This window comes from Eptesicus fuscus, chromosome 19 (genome assembly GCF_027574615.1).
Source record: "Eptesicus fuscus isolate TK198812 chromosome 19, DD_ASM_mEF_20220401, whole genome shotgun sequence".
Taxonomy (NCBI): Eukaryota; Metazoa; Chordata; class Mammalia; order Chiroptera; family Vespertilionidae; genus Eptesicus; species Eptesicus fuscus.
In genome coordinates this window covers 41,077,612-41,096,530 of record NC_072491.1, presented here as the reverse complement: position 1 = coordinate 41,096,530, position 18,919 = coordinate 41,077,612, and the positions used below count along the sequence as shown (strand labels likewise).

At 40.9% G+C, this 18,919-nt stretch overlaps 1 protein-coding gene across 4 annotated transcripts in view; it reads left to right on the top strand.

Moving 5' to 3' along the window:
* Positions 1-18,919, top strand: part of STAU2 (staufen double-stranded RNA binding protein 2) — a 236,053-nt gene that overhangs the window by 93,536 nt on the left and 123,598 nt on the right. For all 4 annotated transcript variants that reach the window (XM_028158725.2, XM_008150332.3, XM_028158728.2 and 1 more), the window contains 2 exons: positions 4,340-4,471; positions 11,466-11,526. In XM_028158725.2, coding sequence (XP_028014526.1) covers positions 4,340-4,471; positions 11,466-11,526 — 193 coding nt within the window. The remainder of the gene's footprint in view (positions 1-4,339; positions 4,472-11,465; positions 11,527-18,919) is intronic.

Below are 18,919 nucleotides of genomic sequence, written 5' to 3'. Positions count from 1 at the left end.
CACCTAAAGTTTAGACCAGTATTAGGGATAAAAACTGGCTTTGGCTCTATGAAACAATTCCTTTTCTATGGCGTATATGGAGTACCCCTTTTGAAAGAGGAATTTAGAGTACCTTACGCCAGCTTCCTTTTTATGGGTCTTCATAAACATTCTAGTCAAATGGGAGCATTTGGCTGTGCTTTTACATGTTCTCACACTGGATTCATATTGCTTTTCCCCTCTGGAAGCCCCAGTGGATTCATTACTCAATTGCAGCAACTTTATCAAAGTAAAGACTTTTGTATAAACAACTTAAGCGACGTTATCATTTGTTAAAATGGAACGTGGAAGTAAAATATCTAGAGATAATATGCTTATATTTATTTATCACTACGAAAAGTAAATCTGTGTGTTGTAAAATTTGTACAGTGACTTTATTGATTGTTAGACAAAAGAAAATCTCTGACGACATTATTTGGGTGTTAGTTCCTGAGCACATTTCTTAAAGCTTTTTATTTTTTTGTACAGAGATACTTTAATTTTTCAAAGAGAAAAATAATGATAACCAAACTAAATTGCTTATCAGCACATGGTATTTTGATATATCACGTAATGTTAATTTTTCTATTTGTGATTAAGATCTCCAGGTTTTAAAAAATATATAAAGCAAATTTCATCAATTTTATTTGTGATTCAGTGAGAGAAAATGAGTTAAGTTTTGGGTAAATGCTATTTTAATTATTTATTTATATATTTTTAATAAATCTTTATTGTTCAGATTATTACAATTGTTCCTCTTTTTTCCCCCCATAGCTCCCCTCCACCCGGTTCCCACTCCACCCTCTGCCCTTACTCCCCGCCACTGTCCTCATCCATAGGTGTACGATTTTTGTCCAGTCTCTTCCCACACCCCCTACACCCTTTTCCCCCTGAGAATTGTCAGTCCACTCCCTTTCTATGGCCCTGATTCTATTATATTCACCAGTTTATTCTGTTCATCAGATTTTTTAGTCACTTGATTTTTAGATTCACTTGTTGATAGATATATATTTGTTGTTCATAATTTTTATCTTTACCTTTTTCTTCTTCTTCCTCTTCTTAAAGAATACCTTTCAGCATTTCATATAATACTGGTTTGGTGGTGATGAACTCCTGTAGCTTTTTCTTATCTGTAAAGCTCTTTATCTGACCTTCAATTCTGAATGATAGCTTTGCTGGGTAGAGTAATCTTGGTTGTAGGTTCTTGGTATTCATCACTTTGAATATTTCTTGCCACTCCCATATGGCCTGCATAGTTTCTGTTGAGAAATCAGCTGACAATCGTATGGGTGCTCCCTTGTAGGTAACTAACTGTTTTTCTCTTGCTGCTTTTAATATTCTCTGTCTTTTGCTCATGGCATTTTAATTATGATGTGTCTTGGTGTGGTCCTCTTTGGATTCCTTTTGTTTGGGGTTCTGTGTGCTTCCTGGACTTGTAAGTCTATTTCTTTTACCAGGTGGGGGAAGTTTTTTGTCATTATTTCTTCAAATAGGTTTTCAGTATCTTGCTCTCTCTCTTCTTCTGGCACCCCCATAATTCTGATGTTGTTACGTTTGAAGTTGTCCCAGAGGCTCCTTACACTATCTTCATATTTTTGGATTCTTTTTTCTTTTTGCTTTTCTGGTTGGGTGTTTTTTGCTTCTTGGTATTTCAAATTTTTGACTTGATTCTTGCGATCCTCTAGTCTGCTGTTGGATCTCTGTATAATATTTTTTATTTCAGTCAGTGTATGCTTAATTTCTAGTTGGTCCTTGTTCATGTCCTCGAGGGTCTCACTAAATTTATTGGCCTTTTCCAGAAAATTCTTGAAAAACCTTATAACCGTGGTTTTGAACTCTATATCCAATCGTTTGCTTTCCTCCATTTCTTTCATTTGTGACCTGTTTCTTTGTCTCTGCATTTTGGCTGCTTCCCTGAGTTGATAGAGTGGCTTTGTGTGCTAGGTGTCTTATAGAGCCCAGTGGCTCAGCCTCCCCAGTTACCTGAGGTGGACCCCTTTGTGGGCTATGTGCACAGTCTTGTAGTTAAGCCTTGATTGTTGTTGGTATCACTGGGAGGAATTGACCTCCAGGCCAATTGGCTGTGAGGATCAGCTGTGTCTACACTGGGAGAACTTCTGTGCTTGAGACACCCTTATGAGACAAGACTTGCAAAAGTCTCTGTGCTCAGCTTGGATGGGGCGGAGTCTCAGGGCGGAGCAATCAGCAATGGCTTCCCGTCAGCCCTGCCCTAATAGGCCCCTGTGTCTCAGTGTCCTGTGGTAATTGCAGCAAGCACCTCTGAGAGAAAGCCGCCCTCGAGTTCTGCCCGCTGCCAGACAGTCCATTTTCTCCCTGAATGAGTCTGGGTTCCCAGAGTCTCGCCCAGAACTGGAGTTCAGAGCAGTCGGGAGCTTTTGTCTCCCTCTCGCTTGAAAAAGACAGCCACATACTCAGTTGCCAGCCCTCTCCGTGCACACACCTGGGTACCTCTGCCTTCCGCAGCTCCTATGAGTCTCAGTGTGCTTTTCTTTTTCCTTCTAGTTGTAGAATTTCCACTCAGCCAGCCTTCGTATGGTTCTGGATGAGGTCTGTTTTGTTTTTTAGTTGTAGTTTTTAAATTATTGTGCGAGGCAGCAGTCTAGGTGTTTACCTATGCCGCCATCTTGGTTTCTCTGCAGTAATTGCTATTTTAGAACTTTAAAAAAATATTTTTATTGATTTTAGAGAGGCAGGGAGAGGGAGAGAGAGAAACATCAGTGATGAGAGAGAATCATTGATTGGCTGCTTCCTGCACGCCCCCTACTGGGGATTGAACTGCAACCCAGGCATGTGCCCTTGACCAGAATCGAACCCAGGACCCTTCAGTCCACACGCTGATGCTCTATCCACTGAGCCAAATCAGCTAGGGCCTATTTTAGAACTTTTTTGTTAGGTTTTTGAGGACTTGATTTATTTAAATTATTTTTAAAACAGTCTGCAGTCTTAATTTTATTGCATAGCAAAATTGAACTTCTTTGCAGAAAAAGTAACATTTTAATATAAAAATCTTATTTATAGTAGTTATAAAAATTTGCTAGCTTTCTAGGAAGATGACTTACGAAGTTTATTATATATTTGCTTGACTTTTATATAGAAGTGATTTTTTTTGAGTGACAGTTGTTGAGGAATTAAAATCCTTCAGCACAGCAGTCTTTTTTTACTTTTATTCTTTTATTAATTGAATTTTTTATAGCTATCTTATTTAATACTAACAAATAACTTAGGGTAGCTGCTCAAAACTATTGAACCGTGCCTCTACAAGAACTTGTGTGAGACAGGGGCTGGGTGAATGGGCAAAATGATTCTGGAAGCATCTGTTCTAGAAGGAACTCTTGAAGGTATCAGAATAGGTCAGATGCAAAGATGACAGACAGAGACCCAAGGTGAGTGCCAAGGAGGGAGCAGCACGTCCCGGAGCAGGGCCTGGAGCCAGAGGGCAGGCCTGGGGAGATAAGTGAGAAGCGGGGATGAACCGCAGAAGAATTGAATCAGAGTGAGGGGACTTGGACACGGCATGTGAAGACAGGCGGAGCATGCTTTGCTGCTCATTGATGTTTTGCTTCCATTTACGTTGGCCAGTCTTTGGTCACTCAGAGCAGTAGAGGAAGCTTCTTACATAGCTGGCCTATCTTGTAGCTAGCAAGCACTCCAACGTGAACTTTAGCCCTAGTTTATTAATTTATATAAACAATACTAACTGGCCCTAACCAGTTTGGCTCAGTGGATAAAGCGTTGGCCTGTGGACTAAAAGGTCCCAGGTTCGATTCTGGTCAAGGGCATGTACCTTGGTTGTGGGCACATCCCCAGTAGGGGGTGTGCAGGAAGCAGCTGATTGATGTTTCTCTCTCATCGTTGTTTCTAACTCTCTATCCCTCTCCCTTCCTCTCTGTAAAAATCAATAAAAATAAAATATATTTTTAAAAAAAAAGAATACTAACTGTACTGAGAGCCAACATATACTCTGTTACTATGTGAATTTTATTTTTCTGCTTATATAAATAATACAGGTTTATTGTTTAAAAAAATAAAATAATACAGAAATATGTAAGGAAGTAAAAATCTTCTAAGATTCTGTTATCCTAAGATAACCTCCGCTGACATTTTGAGAACCATATTTTTCTCCATGTTTGTTTTCGCTTATCTATATAACACATAAATGGGATCTTAACTTAGTTGTTTTTATTGTGGACTGAACTTTGTATTTTTGAATGCTAGAGAGCAGAATACAGTGCTTTGTGGTGTTCAGTCGAGCCTGTTTATCAAAGCAACTCTTACTAATTTCTTACGTTAATCTTATCAGGTCAAGGTAGGCAATGAAGTTGCTACTGGAACAGGACCGAATAAAAAGATAGCCAAAAAGAATGCCGCGGAAGCAATGCTGTTACAGCTCGGTTATAAAGCATCCACTAGTCTGCAAGACCAACTTGACAAGGTGAGCGCCAAGTTCACATGTACAGTCCTGTTCTGTCAGAATATCAAAGTGATGAACAAATTCCGTACCAATGTTCCTTGACTCTCAGTAATGTCGTAAGTGGTGTTAAAGTAGACATCCAGTTGTAACTTTCCTAAGGCAGTGTACTCTCTAACTTAAAAGATAGATTCCCAGTTACAATATTACATCTGTTTATGGTGTCAACATGAAATACTAATTCTAATCTTACAGTTAGCAAATACTGAAAATCTGTTGTGTGGCTCTGTGTATTTTGTATAATACCAACTGAGTCATTTTTAGCTTATTGACTCATGGGTTTTGCCATGTAGACAGTTTTAATTTGTGCTCCGTTTTTAAGAACTGAGGTTGTTGGCTTTTATTTCTGAAATGCAGCTGAAAACACTGGAAATAAAGATCCTGAGTTATCCCTTTAGGGCAGGAACTATATTGGACAGACACTCTATAAACTAGTTTTTCTATTTACTTTAAATGTAAAGGTAAACTCAGAGGGTGTTTATTTTCTGCCAAGACTTGTGTTCATGGTCCCCTATTTCTCCTGCGCAGCGAATGACATCATTAACACCTGCCCCTGTTGCAAGGGAGGTAGGGGACCCCGAATTCAGGACTTGGCAGATAACTTGGCAAGAACTGGCTTGATTTCATTTTATCTATGCATGTGTAGAAATTACTATGGACACTTTATTTATATAAAAGTTCACAAAGCAGGCTTAATAATTATTTCTATCAAAAACAGCATACTTTTTCCCCCACCATTTTCTCGTATAAAGATTCTGTTGCAGAGATATTTCAGTTTCTGCAGGAACACATGTCTGAAGACTGGAATAGGAACAAAATTGTCTTATTAAAAAACATTTAGGTATACTTGTCGTTTTAAGGAAACTATGAATATGTAGGCAATTATTTTGAGCAATTAAAAAATTATTTGTCTGTATGGTATTGCTAGAGATTTTAATTCTGTTTTTATAACCTGGGTAGTCAATGCTTTTTCTTCCTTTAAAAATATTTGTAACATGAAACTTAACATGTGTTCAAGTTTCTATAGTTCTTATGTTGTGTATATGTTGTTTTAACTTAACACATTTATATTTACTTAAACCTGGTGAGTGATTTATAAAAATATGTCAAAATAAATCTCAGACATTTATTTGGAAGTTAAGTAAAAACAAAACAGAACAAAAACCAGCATTAATGTCATTAATTTAAGAAACATTTTTTTGCATACCCACTTTAGTATTAGGTTCTCCAGAGACATAGAGCCAACAGGATATGTACATGAATATACTTTGTGTATATATGTGTATGCACACATACGTATATACATATATGTAGATATGCATCACACATGGAGACCTGTTGTAAGGAATTGCCATGCCTTGTTGGAGGCTTGGCGAGTACAAGGTCTGAAGGGGAGGCTGGTTCTGCTGGAGACTCGGAAGGTCACCTTGTTGCAGTTCCAATGCAGAGGCATCTGCTGGGGAGTTCCCTCCTGTTCCCGGGAGGCCAGCCTTTCTTCCGATGAGGCCCACCCACAGGATGAGGAGCAATCTGCTTCGATCAAAGTTCAGTTATTTTAAATGCAAGTCTCTCCCGAACACCCGCTCAGAAGCACCCAGAATGATGTTGGACCAAAAACCCAGGTCCCATGGCCCAGAGAAGTTGACACATAAAATTAACCATCACACCCACTAAATGCCAGTTACTTCCAACTGAAGACACGGTGCCTGAAACTTGGCCCCTGCACTCAGGGACCTGATCAGTACATGTAGGGGTGAGGAGCTGTAGTCATGGAACAAACCTTACAGTGTCCTGGAACCTAGAGAACATGAAGATGAATCTGGAAAGTCAGGAATAGCCGAAACCACTGTTTTCATGTGAAGTAAAGCTCTTGGAGAATTATTCTTGTAAGATTTGCACATGAAAGTCACATGGTCTAGTTTGTATTCTTCAAAAGACAATCCTGTAAGCCTTGGCCAGTGTGACTCAGTGGTTGAGCATCACCTATGAATCAGAAGGTCACGGTTCGATGCCCAGTCAGGGCACATGCCCGAGTTTGGGGCTCCATCCCCAGTAGGGGGTATGCAGGAGGCAGCCAATCAATGATTCTCTCTCATCGTTGATGTTTCTATTTCTCTCTCCCTTCCTCTCTGGAATAAAAAAATAAAATAAGAAGGACAATCCTATAAATAAAGGAGTGAATGGATTTGGGCAGGCTGAGGAGCAGAATTGCTAGATTAGAGGTGCTGGGGGTCTGGACTAAGGCAGTGGTGGTGGAGAGGAGGGGAAAGGCACCAGAGGTATTTTTTAAAAAAATATGCATTTTATTGATTTTTTACAGAGAGGAAGGGAGAGGGACAGAGAGTTAGAAATCAATGAGAGAGAAACATCAATCAGCTGCCTCCTGTACACCCACTACTGGGGATGTGCCCGCAACCAAGGTACATGCCCTTGACCGGAATCGAACCTGGGACCCTTCAGTCTGCAGGCTGATGCTCTATCAACTGAGCCAAACAAGTTAGGGTGGCACCAGAGGTATTTCTGAAGTGTCTGAGGTAGACTTCAGTGGCAGGTAACATGCCTGGGGGACATGGAAGAGGCAGGAGTAGAGAATGACTAGGAAAGAGTTGGCACCATTATCCAGAAATTCCCTTTTGCCTTCCTCCCGAGTTGCCTGTTTTCTGGGCAGTTTTCTTTGGTCTTTATTTACTTCCCTTGTTTAGATGGAGCACATACTCTCAGTAGCCTTCTCATGGAATAAATGAGAGCTATTTTGAGATCTCATAGGTCTGAAATACCTTTACATTCTCTACATGCTTGGTTTACAGTTTTTCTGAGTTACAGTTCTAAAATGGAAATGGTATTTTCACAGGGTTTTGAAGGCATTGCACCAATGTTTTCTACCTCCCAGCATCACTCTTGAAACCCCACTGCCTTCTGGTTCTGCAGCCTGTATAGGAAACTTCCACCTTTCTTCTCCTCTCTCTCGATGTTTTTCCAATTTTTCTTCTCCCAGGGGCCCTGAAATTTTATGGATGATATGTGTGTATTCTTTGATAAAGTGTTTTGGGTGTTTGGGTTTCAGTCTAGCAATTCATATAGTTTTAAACTGGGACGTTTCTCATATTATGTCTGATAATTTCTTTCTTTCCATTTTTGCTATTATTTCCAGATATCTGTTAGTCTTATGGATGACCTTCTGATCCCTCCCTCCCTCCCTCCCTCCCTCCCTCCCTCCCTCCCTCCCTCCCTCTCTATTTCTCTTTCTCTCTCACTCCTTCCCTTCCTCACTCCTTCCCTCCCTTCCCCCTCCTCCCCTCCCTCCCTCCCTCCCTCCCTCCCTTCCTTCTTCTTTCCTATTTCTATATCGTTTGTTCTATTTTCTAGGAGATTTCACCGATTTTGTCTTCTGCCCTCCTTTGACATTTTTTTACTTTGGCTCTTATATTTTTGATGTCCCAGAGCTCTTCCTCATTTCTAGAATATTTCTTTTTATAGCCTCCTCTTCTTGTTTAATGGGTATAATAACTTTTCATGTCTCTGAGGATTTTTTAAACCTTTTTTTGAAGTTTTAGTCTCTTCTCTGTGTTGTTTTTGCCATTCCTTTTGGGTTAGAAGCCTGGCTGCTGTCTTCTAAGGCCCAGATGAGGAAGGGAGCCGGTGATCTTACTTTCCGGGATGTAACCTCAGCCTCCATCCCTTTATCTGCCCTGTTGGGGTATCCATTTCACCCTCATCCGTGTCTGTGTTGTAGCCTAAGAGAAACCTCGTAGGAAATCTGCTTGGGGTTAGTGAGGTGACCTGGAGATTTCATAGCTCCTTGAAAGACTTCCAACAATCCTTCTGTTTTCAGGCCGGTTGGGTGTCTTCCCCGTGCACCGAAAGGTCCCAGGGTGGATCCCGGTAGGGGGGATGCAGGAGGCAGTCGATTGATGTTCAGCTCTCACATTGATGCTTCTCTTTCTCCCTCTCCCTTCCTCTCTCTCTGAAAAGAAATGAAAAATATTTTTAAAAAGAGGTAGCAGGTGTGCTCCTAATTCTAAAGGCTTTCTGGGTCCCACGTTACCCATCAGTGTCCTTTCTGGGAGCTCTTTGCTGGCTCCTCCCTCTGCAGGTTTGCCGTCAGCCTCCTGACATCTGCTACCTGATCACCTGCCTCCCAGGTTCCAGACTTTGAGCTATCTCTGCTGCTCTTGCCTCCTTTCATAGCCTCGGGGCAGGGGGTGGAGAGAAGAGAGGGAGAGAGAATTATAGCTTATTGGATTATTGATTTAGGGATGTTTTGAGAGAGAGATTCCTCCTATGTTCACTATGTTGTGTTTTGTTTCGTTTGTTTTTTTCCTGCAAGAAGCTTTATTGTTTCCATTTGGTCCAATGCATGGGAGAGGGCTTCAGGGTGGTTAAAAGAATAGCTAGGGGTTTTGGGGAGAGGCTCAGGCAAAAGCCAGACACCATGGGATGCAGAGGGGGCCCTCAAAGGCCTCTGGGCTCCAAAGGCTCCTAGTCGTGCTTGAGGGTGAGCCTTTGGAAGAGCTGCTCGCCCAGCCCAGCCTGGGGCCAGCAGCCTGCAGAGGTGAGTCAGGTGTCGCCCATCTTCTTGATGAGTGTCACCTGCTCGACCCGGAAGTGGCTCTGCAGGAAGTCACGGAGCTGAGGGTCTGCGCGGGGAGAACCAGGCCTACAGCTCCAAAGGGCCTGGGTCAGGGTCCCCTCCAAGGCCATGGCGGCTTCCATGGCGTCCCCAGTTTTGCCCTCTCACCTTGGGGAGGCCTCAGCACGTCCTGGAGAGAATGTGGCCACCGCGCTGGTTTGCACCTTTAAATGTATTTTTATTGATTTCAGAGAGGAAGGGAGAGGGAGAGAGAGCTAGAAACATCCATGATGAGAGAAAATCATTGATTGGCTGCTTCCTGCACACCCTCTACTTAGAACTGAGCCCGTAACCCGGGCATGTGCCCTTGACTGGAATAGAGCCTGGGATCCTTCAGCCCACAGGCCGATGCTCTATCCACTGAGCAAAACCAGCCAGAACAGTTTTGCATCTTTAAGAGATGCTCAGCACCCATGCGCTCCTTCTCTGCCAACTCACGGAGGAAGTGGCCCACGCCCTTGAGAGCCACATCGTCGGGGTGGAAATAGAAGCCCAGAGAGAGGTAGGTGCGGGCGGCCACAGATGCAGGCTGGCCAGGCAGCAGGCGGCAGCCTCCACCTGGGTGGACTGACGCTGACGCATTTGGGAGCTCGTGGTTGTTCATCAATGAGGAGTTAAGGTAGAAAGACACACCGTGTGCTGGCTGGTCTTGGAGGGGGTTCTGAGGGGGTGACTGGATAAGACGCAGGAGAGTGGAAGAGTGTCCCTGGGTGTGTTCCGTCCAAACACTGTTGAAGCAAGAGACAGACCCGGGGCCGCTGTGGTCACTGTTGTGTTTAAGCCTAAACCTTACAAAAACAGTTTCATTAGAGTGTTGGAGTAGAAATGAGAGAACAGTAGACTTGGTATTCAGTTGAAGGTGAAAAGCTAGGCATAGGGAATATAATCTAATATTTAAGTAACCTTTGTTATTAATAGAAGGAGAGGCATTAAGAAAGGTTGCATGGCCCTGGCCAGGTAGCTCAGTTGGTTGGCAGTTGTCGCCAACCGGTGGTCCGCCGACCACTGGTGGTCCATGAGGTCCAGAAGGTTGGCGACCGCTGGGTTGGAGCATTGTCTGTGCCCTAGAAGGTTGCTGGTTTGATTCCCAGTCAGGGCACATGCCTAGGTTGTGAGTTCCATCTCCAATCTGGGCACGTATGGGAGGCAACCGGTTGATGTATCTTTCTCTCACATCGATGTTTTTTTTTTTCCTCTCTCTCCCTTCTTCTCGCCCTTTCTGAGATCAAATTAAAAAAAAAAAAAGAAGCAAGGAAAGTTGCATGAAGTGCTAAATGTATTATAACCAACTTTAACCAGGCCCTCAAATGTCTGAGAGTCTACATTCTTCCAATCAGCCCGGTTCCTTCCTTCCTGAAGTGACTTATTCCTTACTGTGTACACTTTCCTCCAACTTACTACTCCCCTCCATCAGCGGCCCTCATTCTGCGACCTCGGCTCACACTTCACAGAGAGCAGGGAAGTGGGAGTCTCCCGGCCTCCCCACCAGCATACACCGCATTTTTACTAACATTTACTCCTCCTCCATCCTCTTACACTGGCAAGCTATGTGCCAGGATTGTATTTTTATTTATATCTGGATTTAATGTAGCCATTTGATCTTTGACATCTGACAGCAAATATAAAATGCTGATTAGAATAGCAAATGTGCCTTTTCTCTCCCGGAGTACCTGGTACCAACAACAACCACAGACAAGAACATAATCTGTTCATGTCACTAATTAATTTGATTAAATACTACTTCAGACTCTCTGAGTTTACACCAAATATATGTCACATCGTCTGGCAACAGTCAGGATATTACAAGTTGTACTCCAAGGTAGGGCTTACCTTTCAATTTTGTGTGTGTATGTCACTGGCAGTTTTTTGGTGATCCTTATCCTAGGACTGCTCCAGAACAGACATAGTAATATTTCTATTGTGATTTGACCTCAGGAGAGATAAAGAAGCTGCTTTAGTCTCTTTAGCACTTCTCATGATGATTATTGTTTATTATTTGATAAGGATTGGTTTACTTTTAGCCACCTAGCTGGAGCTGCTGTTGTATATAATGCACTGAGCATGGGCTTTCTTGATGACTTAAATTGTACATGTGGGTGAAGATAAAGGCAGAACCAGACATAAGAAACAGACTGGAATTTAGAAAAGGGGTAGATAATGCTGTTCCAGTTAGTTCCTCTTGGGTCCACAGCCCTGGGGTCAGAGATGGAGAGAATCGGCAGAATGACTGTGTGAGAGACCTTTGCCCTTGCTTCATTGATTACTTCATGTTTTTCTTTTTTAATAAGTCCATCTCTCTGGATTTTAACAATTGATTTAATCTTTCAGACAGGGGAAAACAAAGGATGGAGTGGTCCAAAGGCTGGTTTTCCCGAACCAACCAATAACAGTAAGTTTTCACTTTTATGTTAACTACGCTGCGTGTTCCTCGCTGGTTCGGTGGCTCATGGGTCACTGGTGTTTATTGGCTCTGTCTGGGCTCACGATGCCATGTTTAGTGTTGCAGGGGGGATGCGAGGAAGTCGTGCTGTTTGCTTTTCTGGAATTGCTAGAAGACACAGGCGCTCATATTCTTAACGTGGTTAAGCATTGCAGACAGTGTACCATTTAACTCACATAGTGATGACATTTTAAGTTGTTTTATTGCAGCATAATTATAGTATGAAAGAATTAAAAAAAGAAAAGCAATTATATAAGCTCGTTATACTCTAACATCAGCTGTTTTCACAGTTGTAATTCTTTTTAGGTAAACACAAATTTTTACATAATTGTAATTTTTTATTCACTTTTATTAATTAAAATAGATTAAGTCTACACAAATGGCACAATCCACTGTATGATCCTTGTTCAAAATATATATTACAAGCATTTAGAACAGCGGTCGCCAACCTTTCAGACCTCACGGACCACCGGTTGGTGACCGCTGATTTAGTGTGTTCCTGTTCTGCTATAATGACCTGAGAGCTGTGCTGTCCATGGTTTTCAAGACTGAGAATAATTATTTAGTAAAATTAATGTACAATCATTTTACATCGTTTTAGGGAAGAGTTTGCTCTACTTTTTCTTAGATCTCTGTGAAGAGTTCTTTATTTCCACCATATCTAATAGTATTTATGATTTCTGTATTGCTATTGTGAAAATACATCAGGATTTTAATTTAAGAACAGTTGTTAACAATTAAAGAACAATTGTTAAGACTATTTAGTAATTAAAATTCAGAGTGTTTCTCTGTCTTACTTTAATGTGAAGAATGATGCCCTAAACACTCACTTCGTGGTGACTTACATTCTAAGTCAGCCACAACCATATCTCCATTTAGATTTCCCTCATGCATTGTGGGAAAGTAGACTTGGATGATAGATTTCGTCTATAACATAAACATAATGTAGTGTGTTGTTTTCATTTAACATTGCAATAAGCATTTTTCATGTTGTGCTGGGTCATTAGAATTTTTAATATTCGAGTAAAGTCACTGATTGAACTATCAGAAATGTAAGAATACAATTGCTTATAATTGCCTTCTAATTATAGTATTATCATATGCTTAAAAATCCACTTCAGTTTATTTATATGACAGGCTATTATGCATTGCAAACAGAGACATTTATCTTTAACTTCCTCCCTACCTCTCCTAAAGAGCATCTATTTCCACTGAAGTGACCGTTTTACTATAAATCAGTTAAACAAACACCAGCCAGTGAAGACCCTATTGAAGGGAAGGGCCAGTGGAGTCAAACCATCTCCTTTCCAACCCTAGTTTTCTTCCTTATAACCTCTGGATAAGGTTATACACAACAGTGTGTAAATTGTCATAGTTTATTCTTAGATGTTAGCAGCTCATCTCTTGATGTATAATGAAATTAATAACAAACTTATCAAAGCATGCTTATAAGAACTGAATTTTTGGGTCATCAAAACTAGCTTCTTGAAAAGAATACTTTAGTGACGTAATGGTATTCATGAGTTATTTTCTGGGAATACTTGAAATAATTTAATAGAACTCTGAGCCTTTGATCTATATGTATAAGGATGATGGATGTGATAGCTTAGCATGTACCCCAAAGAAAAAATGGAATGAGTTCAAGATTCTCAGAGAGTTTAATTCCTTTGATGTTTGAATATATAGGTTTATAATTGCTTGGTAAGGCAATGTATGAAGCATTAAATTGCTTTTCCTTTTTTTAAAATATATTTTTTATTTTTTATTGATTTCAGAGAGGAAGGGAGCGGGAGAGAGAGATAGAAACATCGATGAGAGAGAATCATTGACCGGCTGCCTCCTGCAACCCCCTACTGGGGATTGAGCCCACAACCCAGGCATGTGCCCTTGACCAGAATCGAACCTGGGACCCTTCAGTCCCCAGGTCGATGTTCTATCCACTGAGCAAAACCCGGCTAGGGCTGTTTGTTGATTTTTATCTTGCTAACAGATCTGGGAACTCCTTTGCAAGTGGGAGGAGAGGGATCAAAGAGGCAGTGAGGTTCAGAGATCAGAAATGTGTAAGAGTGCATAAAAGATTTGCTTTCGATATAGCCTTAGATGTGATAAAGCTAGTCGAGGTCAGCTTACAGCTTCATCATCCTGTCCACACTTCAGACTTCCTCTGGACTACAGCGGTTCACACGAGAATGTGAAAGGAGGACTGTCCCTCACCCCTTCCCAACTGTGAGGGGTGAGAAAGCTGACCCAGGGTCCTTCCCTGTGAGCACTGAGTGGTCCGCACCTCAGGTTGCCACTCAGGATGGGCCCCCCGGCCCCCCCCCCCCCACCCCATTCCCCGAGTCCTCTGGAGCCAGCTCGCAGCTACTTAAAGATAACACTAGGAAAAGGTCGGTCTCTTCTTAGGAACTGATCACTCAAGTGATGAATCCATTACCCAAATTCAGTTTAAATTCATGTATGATGGCAACATGTAGGGTAAATTCTCTTCTACTTAGTTCCCGGAGTTGGACATTTTGCCTCAGTGGTTTCTGTGAAGAACACCTGTGCTCGTGTTTTGCAGCAGGAACCTCTCAGGATGGCACGTGGCCGGGGGGCGGGGAGAGGGGGGATAGGAACTTGAGATGGCCCGGGCCGGCTGCCTCGCTGACCCGGTGTCTGACCCGCAGTATCTCACTGTGCATCTTGTTATTCCGTGTGCTCTGTTAAGAGTTCGGCATACCAGTTTAAATGCTGAGACTCTTTAATCTTTGTAAGATGATTAGCTTTCCTTGAATAACGTCTGAAAAGGTAACATACTACTTTATAAAACACAGAACACGTCATCATAAAGAGACGCTTCACTTTGTTCTCCTTTGTGGAACTCTGCCTTCCCTCACAGATTATAGTTGATGAGATCAAACGTTTAGCTAGCCATTCTTTGGATAAACATGAAATGAATGTGGAACCGTCGTGTACAAAAGTTAAAAAAAGAAAGGGAGACAATTAGAAAGGGGAAAGAAGAGAGTTTTAACGTGGCATAGCTAGTACCTAACTCCAAGTAGACAAAGTTCACGTCCATGTGCATTTAATTTTTGAAGTGGGAGACGTTATTATTTTTTGGTGGAAGATATTATTTTAAAGATTACAGTCCTCAGAAACTGCTAACAATTACAGCTAAAAAATAGTTGAAATGGTTTTGCAAGTGATTGTGATTACATAGCCTGGTTCCTGCCTTGATTGCCTGCAGATTGAAAGCATGGACCTAATTTTTGCCGGCTCCCCAGCTTTCTGCACCAGCCGGACGGCAGTTGGAGGCAGACTGTTCTCAGTGTGTTTTTCCCCTTGTGACTCACTGTCATAGTCATGCTGAAGGGCAAGAGCGCGTAGCTCTGTAATGTGAGGTTCGTGTTAAATTCAGCACGGGGGAATTTAATGCTTGGCATACACATAAAAAGCGAGGTTTTTACAGATGAATGACGAACAACTTTTTAGAAAAGATTACGCGTTTTAAAGATCTACTGACGGCTCATGGAAAACTTTGTAAAATGCTTAGATATAGTTCAGTTGATAATATCTTTTTTTTTTGTATTCACATTCCCTGTTTCTTATTAATTCCGAGTTTTACTTAAAAACAGGTTCATTGTTTCTCAAAGGTGAACTCTAGCTTAATTCAAAATTGGACTGAGCTCAAAGGTATTCACTGGTATGTGCCGAGTCCACCCACTAAAAGATTATTTGGAGGCATTTTTCACATAAATATTTTTCCGTTAACCTTTTAAAAAGTTTTATTTAGCCCCCGTGAAATATGCTGACTCTTCTAGGTTCATTAGAGATGACCCAAGACAAATATTTTCGGGATGGAGTAGAGTTCTTACTGGCCTTTTTAGTACTGTAGTTGACTTAGCAGCACTTTTGTCACTTTTGTGTCATATCTGGATGTTATTCAACTCTGTGCATCCCGATGCCAGCGGCTGCACCGTCCCAGTGACCTGTCACGACATAGGTCATGTGCATGCTCCCCACATGCCGTGCACGGTATGTGGAGCCTGTACATATTTTATTCTTGTTGGGTAAGGATTGTGCTTTTAAGAGAATAGATTAATAGAGAATTATTTATCAGCTTGTCTAGAGAGATGGCGTTTTATGACTCTAGTCTTACAGTTTGCCAGGAAACATTAAACTTGTGTTACCATTTTTAAAGAAAAAAATATAGGTAATACCTGATGCATAATGTATTTAACACAGAGAAGTGATGAAGCATGGTAACAAAATAAGCACTAGAATATGACCAAACTTCCCAGGATCCTCCTCTTCGAAATCCGTTGGCCCACCATGCCTCCCCCAGCAGAGGAAACCACCCTCTCTGGGTTTTATATGTAGTCACCCCACCCTTTATTTCTTAGAGTTTTATCAAACAAGTTGGAGTCCTTAACAGTATTTGTGTAGTTTAGTTTTTTATTTTTTAAACCTCAGGAAAATGGTATTATACTGTGTATTTTCTTGAACTTCTCCCCTGACTTTAACACTGTTAATTTATTTTGTTACATGTAGTATTTCATCCATAATGTGAATATCCTATAATTGATTTGTCTGTTCTCCTTTTGGCCCACATTTGGGATATTTTCAGGATTTTGTTATCACGAAATAGTACTATGAACATTTTGAACACGCCTCCTGGTGTACCTGCCTGAGTTTCTGGGAGCACACCCCGGAGTGGACTTCATAGGTGACAGAGTGTGTATACATTTAGATTTTCAAGAAATCCTAGTTGCTTTGTAGTGTGAGAGGTGGAGAGCCCTTCAGAATGGCTGGGCCTCCACACTGCCGGAAGTAGAAATCGTTAAAATCACTTTTGTACCTTTGATCTCATTTTCAATGATGAATTTAGTTCAGATTCCACTGTATCAGTCTTCTTTATTTTTCTTTTATATTTCACTCATCTTTTTTGAATGAATAAAAAAAGCAAAAAATAAAAAAAAATCTCCCCCCACATTTGTCCCCATTCGCACGCTTTCTCCACCCTGTCTCCCAAGCAAGTAACTTACGGTTGGCTAGTTTCTTTGGTACTGTTCCCGAATCTTTTTATACAGATACAAGCAAATTCAGACTCAGTATTTTGTTGCTTAGCATCAGACACACTGCTCTGCAGTTTTCTCTTTTCACGTACACTATGTCCTGAAGATCCTTCTATGTTAATATGTGTAGGACTTTATTATTATTTAACCAGTTTCTAACTGATGGGTGTTTACAGTATTTTTCTATTATAAAGAATGCTACAGGGTAAAGCCTCAAACATATATCATATTGCACTTGTGTTCGTATGCTTGTTGGATAAATTCCTGCAAGTGGAGTTACTGAGTCAAAGAATATGTGCACTTAGGATTTTGATGGCTGTTGCCAGATTACGTCAATGGAAACTGACCAGTTTCCATTCCTGCCAGCAGTCGGCCAGATTACGTTTCCCCTCCACATCATAACACTGTGCTCTCAGACTTCTGGATCTTTGCCAATCTGATAGTTGAAATATGGTATTCAGAGTAGTTTTATTTTGTATTTCTCCTATTTGGAATGAGATTGAGTATTCCTTTGTACATTTGAGTCATTTCTATACTTTTTACGTCAACGATACAGTCATAGCTATTGCTCATTTTAAAATTAGATAAAATTAGATGGTCTTTTTTTATTATTTGATAAGAGTGTGTGGATGTCCTTTTTGATATGCCTTGCCAATATTTTTCTTGTTTTCTTTGTTTGTGGTGGAATTTTCTTCCAAAGTTTGGTTTTATTTTTAATGTATTGGAATGACCTTTTCGTTTATAGTCTTTTTTAGCATTTGTAATCTTAATAATGCCTCCCCCACTCTGAGATTATAAAAAATTCTTTTAAGTTGCCTTCTAGAACTTTTATAATTTTATTTTTTTTATCTTTCAATCTGTGATCCATTTGGGATTTATACTGGAAGTATGGATCCCGTTTTATTCCCACTGCATTGATTGAGACTTTACTGTTATCAGATACTAAGAATCCGTATATATTTGTTTTTTTTCTGGACTTTTTCTCTTCTGTTTTATCTATTTTTTCATGCACCAACTTTAATCATTGTCTTTATTGTGTTTTAACATAAATCAATTTAAAGTTTTGTTTAAAACAGTTGAGGAAGTGCTTGGTCCCTGGTCTTTTTGCCCTTACTACATAGAGTACAGGTAATTGAAAAGATGAAAGTCCCAGTGACACGGGAAATAAGAGGCGTGAGGGTAGTCAAAGCATCGACTAAGAGAAGGCGCTAGGAACTGTGTGGTTGGAGGCTAAGGACCAGGAAGGCAGGACCAAGTCTCTCTGAAACTTGTGTGTAGAATGGATGTAGCATTCATTCCTTAATTTATTAAGAAAGTATTGATCGGCTGCATTGGACTATTTTGGTATTATTGGTGATTTTAAGTAGGCTTTTTAAAGTTGAAGCTGTTTCTTAAAAAGCTGGTCAATCTGAAACATGATTAACCATCACCCAGTAAAAAAAAGGAGGGGAAACATAAAAAAAAAAAAAAGGAACAAGTGTCATTTGAAAAAAAAAAAAAATCAGCCCTAACTGGTTTGGCTCAGTGGATAGAGCATCGGCCTGCAGACTGAAAAGTTCCAGGTTCGATTCCAGTCAAGGGCATGTACCTTGGTTGTGGGCACATCCCCAGTAGGAGATGTGCAGGAGGCAGCTGATTGATGTTTCTCTCTCATCAATGTTTCTGACTCTCTATCCTTCTCCCTTCCTCTCTGCAAAAAATCAATTAAAAAAAAATCAGTTGTTTTTTATTTAAAAAAACAAATCATATAGCACAGTGCCTGACATTGCCGGGGCTCAATATTTGAACAAATGAAAAAAATGCCATGTTTTCACTTCTACCCACTGCCTTAATGGCCATAGATAGCATGGGCCTCTGGCTCTCAGCTCACCATTGCTGGATTTGATGCCATAATAGGTGTCATTATTGGTATTTCAACCTCCTAGAAGTAGTGCTTCATTCTTAGTAGACATCTTGGCTTTGGGCTAGACCTGTATCTGAATTCATATCTCACACTGTTCTGCATCTCAGGTTGGCAGTCTTTGGGGAAGAAACAGGAAGATTACTTATCATTACTAAATAAGTGTGGTCTGTCTAAAAGACCGACCCTCGAAACATGATACGCATAGAAGAGGAAAAACAGACCCAAAGTCAGAAGTGTGAAAAGGTTGGAGAATGTCCAACCTCTCATTTATAAACCGGAGAATTGAGGCTCGGGTGATTTTACAACATGCCTGATCACACCACATGGGCTAGAGGTAGCGAATCTTCTGACTCCAAGGCCTGCATTTCCCCAGTAGACAACA